This window comes from Azolla caroliniana, unplaced genomic scaffold, assembly GCF_043228905.1.
Source record: "Azolla caroliniana isolate FFs.n. ecotype wild unplaced genomic scaffold, voAzoCaro1.0.p SCAF_10, whole genome shotgun sequence".
NCBI classification, from domain to species: domain Eukaryota; kingdom Viridiplantae; phylum Streptophyta; class Polypodiopsida; order Salviniales; family Salviniaceae; genus Azolla; species Azolla caroliniana.
The window spans coordinates 4,237,546-4,247,739 of record NW_028230445.1 but is presented as its reverse complement, the minus strand read 5'-3'; the positions used below and the strand labels follow the sequence as shown (position 1 = coordinate 4,247,739).

At 40.8% G+C, this 10,194-nt stretch overlaps 1 protein-coding gene across 1 annotated transcript; it reads left to right on the top strand.

Annotated features, from left to right (window-relative positions):
* The first annotated feature begins 2,642 nt into the window (after positions 1–2,642).
* LOC147858759 (ABC transporter G family member 11-like) lies at positions 2,643–6,951 on the top strand. The gene is made up of 11 exons (XM_087325456.1): positions 2,643–3,183; positions 3,543–3,622; positions 3,753–4,042; positions 4,382–4,553; positions 4,654–4,776; positions 4,859–4,987; positions 5,094–5,288; positions 5,376–5,462; positions 5,546–5,818; positions 5,905–6,012; positions 6,216–6,951. Exons 1-11 carry the CDS (start codon positions 2,865–2,867, stop codon positions 6,537–6,539), a joined length of 2,100 nt encoding a protein of 699 aa, XP_087181582.1. The 5' UTR covers positions 2,643–2,864; the 3' UTR covers positions 6,540–6,951.
* Positions 6,952–10,194: the final 3,243 nt, after the last annotated feature.

Here is a 10,194-nt window from a genome sequence, read left to right as displayed (position 1 = left end):
CTCCTAATGTCATGATCTATTTTCCAATATATATAATCATAACTCCTTGAGTATCTCTAAGACCATTCAACTTTAGAAACACGAAAAAGCAGAGTTGTTAATAGTTATGTCCAACGATGGTTATGATATGAGAACTAAGGGTATTACCCAACATGTACTTTGACTTAAAACTTAGTGGTTGCAAGGATGCCAGCCAACAATTCTTGTATTTATTGCATAGAAGGAACCAAAGTCCCAATAATAATTGTATGAATCGTGTATGTTTTGTTGTCAAGAAGCATGCATGGAGCCCAAAATACATATACATGACATATAAGGAGTAGAAGTGTGAATGTTATTTTACTTTGCGACATGGTTCTAAGGGCGTCATCTCAATCTTAATTGATTAGAAAATGTGATGGCATGATTTCTAAGACTTTAAGGCTCGATTCCAAGGATATCAATGAGTATTCACCGTGTGAAAAGAGCCAAAATAATTGGATGTTGGATTGTCAATGAACCACATGCATGACATCTCAAGAACCCAACCTTTAACACTCATGGTTCCGATGATGCCACCTCAATGACAATTGATACAAAGGTGCTCTAGATGTTGTGTGATGTTGATGAAATGTGATAAGATTTATTTAACATTCAAATATTTTAAACAGTTTACAATGTGGAAAACTTCCCATTTGTTCTCTTATGATTTCTTAGCATGGGCGCTCTTGCTAGCATGAAGAGCACACGTGCAATGTCCCAATATTACAAGCTCCTATATATATTAGTATGAATACTCAAAAGGTGGCACTGTGTTCGACATTATAAAAAACATGGCAACCCTTTGGCCCCCATTACATAAACTTTAGGCAGGGGTCAAAATGATAACATAAGATCACTATGTAAGTTCTAGATTGCAATGGGAAAAGGTATACACTCGCATTTTGGTTGCATCACACTCGTAACTAAGATTCTGCATACAAAGTCGTACAATGAAGGATGTGCATGTGTGTGGGTTCATTGGATACAAGCCAAAACATGAGAATGTTGCATCCCCCATGGGGAACAGGGGTTTAGAATGCAAATAATGTACTTTGCATGCCATGGGAGAAGCAAGGCCCCTAGGCTCTAGCAGACTCCCCGCCTCGTCAGGAAACCCTCGCTGCAACGGTAACTAAGAGTCTACATATAGAGTGGTACAATTAGGGTTGTGCATGTGTGGGTTTATCATCCACAAAAGCCGGAACAGAAGAATGTTGCATCCCCACATGGTTCCCATTACATCACACACGCAGGTATGTTCCACAATGGTGGCAGGACAGGAGTTTTGAACTGCGAAATAATGTCCTTTATACATGCCACGGGGAAAAAGCGAGGCCCTGGCGCTAGCACTAGTGTCCCTCGGAGACCTTCACCATGAATGGAGCCTGGGGAGTGGGTTCACACAATACTCAACAGGAAAAACAAAAAGCAAAAGGCAAGAGGACCGGAAGCATGGGAGGAGAGACACCAATGTCCCTCGGAGACCCTAACTGTTGTGAACGGCGGCATGGGGAGTGGGTTCGCACAATACTCAACAGGAAAAGCAAAAAGCAAAAAGCAAGAGGACCGGAAGCATGGGAGGAGAGGCACTAATGTCCCTCGGAGACCCTGACTGTTGTGAACGGTGCCATGGGGAGTGGGTTCGCACAAAAGCAAAAAGCAAGAGGACCGGAAGCATGGGAGGAGAGACACCAATGTCCCTCGGGAACCCTAACTGTGAACGGAGCCTGGTGCGTGGGTTTGCAGAGTACTCGACAATAAAAGCAAAAAGCAAGAAGCAAGAGGACCGGGAGGAGAAAGATCGTGCGCATGGGGGGGTCATATCGGGGAATTTCGGATGTTTCCGGAACACTTACAACAGAAAGCCGGTGAATGAATGTAGCCAAATCCAGCAAATATGAAGAAGAATGAAGAAGAAGAAGAAGAAGAAGAAGAAGAAGGGTAGGGTATGGTGGGTTAAAGAAGGAGGGTAGAAAGACAGAACTACCTATCTATGGATCTTCATCTATCTATCTGTTTATCTGTCTGTCTGCCAGAGGAGAAAGAGGGTGGATGGGTAGGACAGTTAATATGGTGAATGATGATGATTTGGGTGGGACCCAAAATTAGATAGATCTCTGTCTGGTCCCCCCCTCCCTTCCCCCTTTTTCCTTCCAATCCTCCTGTATTTTCAAATTTCCACGAAGATCGCTCTCTCTCTGCCTCTCTGTCTCTCTGTCTCTCTCTGATTAGGGTTTGGCAAGCGCATTCAATGCCCGAAGGTGGTGGCCGCAGAAGACCAGGATCTCTCAAGAGAAACAAGATGATGACAGCAACCCCACTTCCTCCTCCAGGTTCGCCATTCCTCCTACTAAAATCTTCATCTCCGTCCTTTCCTTCCTCTGTTCCTACAGACTTTAGAAAGTTTTAAGAGTTGAAAGCTGGGCCCTTAGTGTTAGAGTTAAGAGTTAAGGTTAAGGTTATCCTTCTCCTTGCTCCTAGCCCAATACAACTTCTCGTTGTTAAAAGGTTCTGGGGTTAGATTCTAGGGTAATCCTTGCCTTACTATCATCACCTTGTTGTTAATGTTACGGTTTTAGGGTTTAGGTTTAGGGTTTAGAATTAGTCTTAACCAACATCTCGTTTGGTAAGGTTAAGATTAAGGTTTCAGGGTTGTTCATATTCGCTTCTTGCATTACCCAAGTTCTTGTTTTAGGGTTACGGTTAGGATTAGGTTAATCCTTGCCACTAGTCTAACCGATTTCGTGCTGTTAAGGTTAGGAATAGAGTTAGGTTTGCCCCAATAGCCTTACCCAACATCTTGTTGTTGTTGTTTGTAGTTGCTTTGTGTGATTTTGCTTTCCATGGAAGCACCGAATGGCCTTACCCGACAGGTTTCGGGAAGGACCCATCATTCTCCATCGCATTACCTCTCTCGGTTGAGCCCTTTGAGTGAGACACTATGGAAGAATGTGAAGAAATTGAAACCCCATGGCATGACCACTGGAACCGAATCCTCGGCCTGGCTCACTTGGAAAGATCTCACTGTTCGAGTCTCCAATGGTCGAGGAGAAATTCATCCAATCCTCGAGAATGTGAGTGGATATGCAGAGCCTTGTTTTATGACGGCCATCATGGGCCCCTCAGGGTCGGGGAAATCAACCCTTCTTGATGCTCTTGCAGGTACTTACTTGACCACATTCAATCACCAATCTAATTATTGATCTGATAGAAAATTGACATACACAAATTCCCAAAGAGAAACTTATAACAAAATATTTTGCACATGTTTTTTTTATTTTAATTCAACAGAGAATGTATCTGTTCCAATGGAAATCAGCACTAAATTCCTAGATACCCATGATGATGGTTTTATCATTATTACTCCTCTATGAACAATTCAAATGAAAATTTCTATTCCCCTTTATAACCAATTCTCATAAATTTGTCACTCTCCTTCAATCAACTGGATGGCTTGTTCATTGCTCTTGTTGGTCAATTCGGATGAGTTTTCTTACTAAGACATATTTATGTATGTGTAGGGCGCCTTGCAAGAAATGCTCTGGTGTCTGGACAAGTTCTTGTTAATGGGCAACACACGAAGCTTTCGTATGGTTCTGCGGTGAGTTTAAAGTGTTGTGAATTGTGATGAGATAAGCCTGCATCATCAACTATGATTGTGATAAGGTGTTGCTAAAAACATGCTGATATGCATTCATTCATTTGTTTCATGTTTAAATAAATGAATGCAGGCCTATGTCACTCAAGAAGATACACTGCTTGGAACTCTCACTGTTCGAGAGACCATCTACTACTCTGCCCATCTTCGTTTGCCAGATAAAATGCCAAAGAGAGAGAAAAATACAATTGTTGAGAGCACTATCCTTGAGATGGGTCTTCAGGACTGTGCTGATACACCTGTCGGAAACTGGCATGTACGCGGTCTTAGTGGTGGTGAAAAGAGGAGAGTGAGCATTGCTCTAGAGATCCTTACCCGACCTCGGCTTCTCTTCCTCGATGAGCCCACTAGTGGGCTTGACAGGTATATTTATATATATTGCTTTGGTAATCAATGGACAAATTCTTGACTTAGGTGGTGATGTATCTTGTGGTAGTGTGAATGATTCACATTTGTTAGAATTCTCTTTTACGAGGGATGTGTCATCGAAGATCTTGTAAAGTCAACTGTTGTACGGAAAAGTAAAATTTTTGCCACAAAAGTACTATTTAACTGGTACAAAATCATCAAAAAGTTAAAATACGAATGTGTTTTACAGTGAATCTATTAATATTAGAACCATTGCTTTAGATTTGACATTCTTTTCGTAATTATAATCCTTTCCCATTGCATTTTAGCTCAACTTATCTTCTTTCCTTGCAGTGCGGCATCCTTCTTTGTTCTGAAAACATTGAGAGGCCTTTCACACGATGGTCGAACCGTTATCTTCTCCATCCATCAGCCCAGTAGTGAAGTATTTGCACTCTTTGACAATCTCTTCCTGTTGTCAGGTGGTAGAACGATCTACTTCGGGAAAGCCTCTAGTGCTCATGAGGTTTGATGAACATTGTGTCCAGAATGTATGAGAGACATTTGTTCTTGAATTGTGGGTCTTTTCTGATGTTTTTTGTGACCATATTGTGCCTATTTTGCAGTTCTTTGCTGATTCAGGTTTTCCTTGTCCACCAAGGCGGAATCCTTCTGATCACTTTCTTCGATGTGTCAATTCGGATTTTGATAGAGTAAAGCCAACTGAAAAAAGCTCTCTAAGACACAGGGTGATGTCTCTGTCCTGCTTTGCTGTATTTCAAGGCACCCATGCACCTGGTGATATTCAATTTTCTCTTTTTTGTTTTACAGGTAAATGGTATCGTGGATGCATCATCGAAACTTATGACCTCTGAAATCATTGAGCTATTGACGAATGCTTATAGCAACTCAGAGCATGCAATCCTAACTGCTTCCAGGATCCATGAGATCTCTCAAGTTGTAAGTAGTTTTACTCCAAGACTTTGCACACTACTTTCTGTTTTTGTTATTTGATTTCTAACTTAATGTGATACTTTTGAACATGAATTGTGCCTTTGTTTTGCAGAAAGGCACACTCCTCGACTCTAGGGGGAGTTTAGCAAGCTTTTGGATGCAATCGAAGGTGCTGACAATGCGTTCATTCATTAACATGAGTAGAGATGTTGGTTATTACTGGTTTCGACTCATAATATACATAATTGTTGCCATAAGTGTTGGAAGCCTTTACTATAAGGTTGGGACATCTTATAGCTCTATACTGGTAAGGGCCTTTGCTTGTGTATCATATTGAAACTCGAGTTGACATATTCGAAGCTTTTTCAAATGTTAAAACTCATTTTATTTACAGGCAAGAGGTGCATGCACTTCATTTGTTTCTGGTTTCGTTACTTTCATGTCAATTGGTGGCTTCCCATCTTTTATAGAGGACATGAAGGTGAGTTAACGTTATTTAGTATATACTCTTTGTCTACATCTATTTGTAAGGAGATGTAGGAAAAACTTTCTTAATCTTGGCAGGTTTTTCATCGGGAGAGATTGAATGGGCATTATGGAGTGCTCTCCTTTGTGATTGCGAACACATTGTCTTCTCTTCCTTTCTTGTTTGCTATAGCTTTTGCAACTGGAACGATATGCTATTTTATGGCTGGACTGCATCCTGGCTTGAGCCACTATATATTCTTTATCATCAACCTCTTTGGATGCATTACAGTGGTAGAAAGCTTGATGATGGCCATTGCAAGTATAGTCCCAAACTTTCTTATGGGGATTATCTGTGGGGCTGGTCTAATGGTAAGTAAAAGATCATATTTAACCTTTCTATGCTTGTTCCTAAACCTCTGTGGGTATTGAACACATCATTGCTCTTTCTTGATCAGGGTATGTTCATGTTAGTTGCTGGGTTCTTTCGGCTTCCGAATGACTTGCCAAAGGTGGTTTGGAGATATCCACTATCATACATGAGCTACAACTATTGGGCATTGCAGGTACATATAATTATAACAGGTTGTCGAATGTTTCAATCGATAAATTTTTTGAATCTGTGTACGTTCAGTTAAGGAATTTTCAATGTGTGCATTCAATTAAAGGAATTTCAATGTGTACATTCAGTTTAAGAAATTTGAATCTGCTTAAAAGTCAATCCAAAGGAACAATATGCTCATATCAAATGAATTGTATTTACGTACAGGGGCAATATAAAAACGACTTGCTGGGGCTTACATTCGACAACATAAGCCCTTTACTCCCACCTCTCTCTGGGGAGCAAGTTTTGAGGGAGAACTTCCAGATTGATTTGAGTTGGAATATGTGGTGGGACAATGCCATGGTGTTTGCAAATATATTTGCATATAGGTTGATCTTCTTCATCAATATAAAGCTGAGCGAGAAAGTCATTCCTCACTTGCGTGCATTTTATGCCAAGCATAGTGCACGGTGGCAAACACGAGCTCACAAGCCCTCTACAAAGACAGTTATACCCATCATTGTTTCCCCAGATTCTGGAAGGGGATGATCACACACACACACACACACGTATATATTGAAGACCCCAAGCATCACCAAAGAAGGTATTGAGGAAAGGAAAGAGGGCATGGTGAGCCATGTCTCTTGTAAGAGAAACCATTTTGTGATTTCATTTGTTTTATAACCATAACAGTTGGGTAAGCATAATATAATATAACATTATAAATACCAGAAAGCCATATATCAAGAGGTCTCATAACTATAAAGGCCATTAAGAAATGCCCAATCAGAGAATCATCTGTATTTCTGATTTGAACTGGCATCATTCTCGTCTCATATTGTTTTAATAGTGCATTCATTGTATACCCTTTTTTATGAGCTGGCCAGCCACGAGCCACCTATATTTTTAAAGTTTTGTACACAGTGTTTTACAAATGCTTATACATATTGAACTTTGAGCAGCTCCTGTTGTTTTCAAGTGTCACAGTAACTTGTGATGTTGGAAGGGTAAGTTGCGTTAATTGAGGTGCAATGATTGATTCATCCGATAACATTGATGATATTCATACATAGTAATGACAAGTGTTACGAATAGCATCCATTTGGTTTCATGGGCTACAGTAATGTAATTTGGTGGATTGCATGTGTGAAGTAGTGAATCAATTTTTTCCCAGTGCAATCTCCATGGTACAAAAAATTGCATCAGTGGGTCTTACAAATTTTCTTTATGGATTTGAGTATGGGGAATACAGAATATGTATCAACGTGGGGTTGGGATGTCTTCAGACTTCAAGAGTAGATTGTAGTGTTATTATTCATTGTGTGGAAATCAGAGGATACACAAACATATATTCCACATGAAGAACATAATGGAGAAAATAAAAGGTTCATATTATAGCTGCAGAATGTGGAAGTGCAATTCCAATAGAGGGTTTGACACCATTGGAGCCCAATCTCTTGCACTTCATTGATATAAGCTATTGGACAAAGAGAGAGAGAGAGAGAGAGAGAGAGAGAGAGAGAGAGAGTGTTAGATATAATCAATGATCAGCCCCAAGTTGTAAATCTATCCCCATATGTGCTCTTAGAGTGCACATTTTGTGGTAGTGCCCCAAATGAGGAGTGGCTAGTGTGCAACTCGACTATATGGGTCGATAAGGTGTTACTCTAGGAAACCGTAGATGTGTAGGACACAATGTATTTAGGAAAGAGAGAAATAGGTAGTAGGATTGGCTAATCAAGGCAACTAGAATATTTTGTGGGCAAGTTACGATGTACTTAGTCTTGAAGTATGCGTCATTGACTTCAAGATAAGTATTATCTAGCAATAGCCTGTACCTAGGGAGTTGGTCATATTAAATGACAAATCAATTGACCGAAAAGGAATATCTCCACTACTATCAATTCACTTGCACATTTAATGTTATACTTAGACCAAACATAGAAAGCAATCTACTTTCTTTTCACAGTGGTTGGCTTGATTATCAGTCCACACTAATTTTGTAGTGAGCTGGTCCATATCCTATCTAAGCTAAGTGCATGGGAAAACTACCATTGTCAGCTACTCTCATATGTAATAGAAGTTTTGTTTTCATATATCCCATCTCTGTAGTTGTAACTCTATGTACCTATCTAATCGATTCTCAATATTTCTAACATGTGTGTGTGTGAGGTATGTAGATGTACCATATAGCCATAAGTTCTATTGGTACCAACATCCATTTTTGGGCATCATCCACTTAAAAACATTTAGAATGTAGTTACAAATGTTGTGAACAATATCTAGACATGTAAAACAATAGTAATGAAGATCCAATTGTTTGTAAAAATTGATTGATAATTATTTATCTTTCTACTTAGTTGAACTTCCATAAATTGCATGTAGCCTATCTCCTCCAAAGGCGAACAGGTTGACCGGTATTTGTCTAAGTAAAGTGCTTTGCTGAGCACGTCGCCACTCAATAGTAAGAATCAACCATTTTATAACTCTTGATAGAAGCATCTCTATATTGGTTTTTTAGTTACTAGAATACCTCCTAACTTTTAAACTAGAGAACAAAAAATATGCATCATAAAGGAAACAAAATAGGCGTAATTTTTAAATGCACTACCAAAATACTCCTATACTTAGAATGGGTAGACTAAAAGGATTGTCCATGGAGACTAGAATGTCACGACTCATGATTTATGCATTCAATGGAGACTAAAATGTCGCGACTCCTTATTCATGCATTAAAAAATCAACCTATGCACAACCTTTACATTTGGTAGTTGCATCTACTAAATTAGTACATTTTGTGATATTTGAACACGAGCACAAGAGTTAATAAAATCTTAGGTTATCATTAAGTATAAGAGCATATAGTGAAAGGTTTTGTTTCCCTCTATGGTACTCTCAAGAAATGTCCATGTAGACAATTTTTTCTTTGTAATCACATATGGTGAGATGGGTCAACAAAGGTAGCAACAAGAGCTCTTTCAACGCATGCATATTATGTAACAAACAATAAAGCTTATAGAATAATGACTAGCTTGTCCTTATAACTAATTATGAATAAGAATGATTGGGATTGATCTCATAATGTTTTAAATGTGTGAACGTAAATGTTTGCGGAAGCGTAAAACAGAGAACAATAGAGAGAGAGAGAGAGAGAGAGAGAGAGAGAGAGAGAGAGAGAGAGAGAGCAGAACACAATTTCAAAATTATATCAAAACTCTGTACACACACTGTGCTAAGTAGCACTATTTATACAAGTCCTCTTGGGACTGACAGAAGTACCATGTACTTCAATGCTCACACAAGCATCTTACACTTACTACGAGACTGTAGCTACCTAGTAGTCTATCCTATACTAGGCTTCCGATTGGACTTCCGGTTACGGATTGCACCTGGCCTCCACTGCTTGCCAGTTCGGTTGCTCACCGTAATACCGATCCGTTTCGCCCGATCCGTCTCGCTTACCGGCTTCGGCTTATTCAGCCGATCCGGCTCTAGTTGAGCTTGCCGCTCAACACTCCCCCTCAAGTTCAACCTGAGGTGGGGTCGTAGTGTCGACCTCTATGGCAGTCGGTTCTTCCAACCAACTTCTCCTGGCGTCACTCCGCCTTGCTCGCGCTCCTCGTCCGGTCCGGTCCCGTTTGCCGCAACCCCTTTGGTTCTGCGCGCCTCGACCCTCTCGGTCGGCATGTCTGCTCAATAGGCCCATCTCAGCACTCACGTTGCTGTGACTCCGGCGCTTGCCGATCCGTCGGTTCTCCCATGATGGCATCGACTTCCGTTGTGTCCGTGTCCCCTTGGCCTTCAGTCGATTCGACTCATCCGGATCCATCTGTTGATCCGAGTCAGCTGTCTCCGACTCGTTCCAGCTCTTGTCCGAATCGGTACACTCCGATTCGACTTCCGACTTCAGGCCTCTCACCACATCGGACCACTTCCGAGTCTTGGCCTTCTCCATGTTTCCCTCGGCTTCTTCAGCCGGTGAACCGAAATCGAATTCTTCATTCGACTCTGCATCATGGTCAATACCGTCGTGATGACCTCCGCACAGCATGCACTTCTCTTCCTGAGTGCACAACTCTTCTTCACAGCCGCTTGCTCCGACCTGTTCGGATGTGTCGACTCCCTTCGTCGACTCGGCTTCCTTCATCTTCTTGTCTCCTCTTCTTCCGGCTCTCCTCTTACCGACGGGTTCAACAGTTTTTTG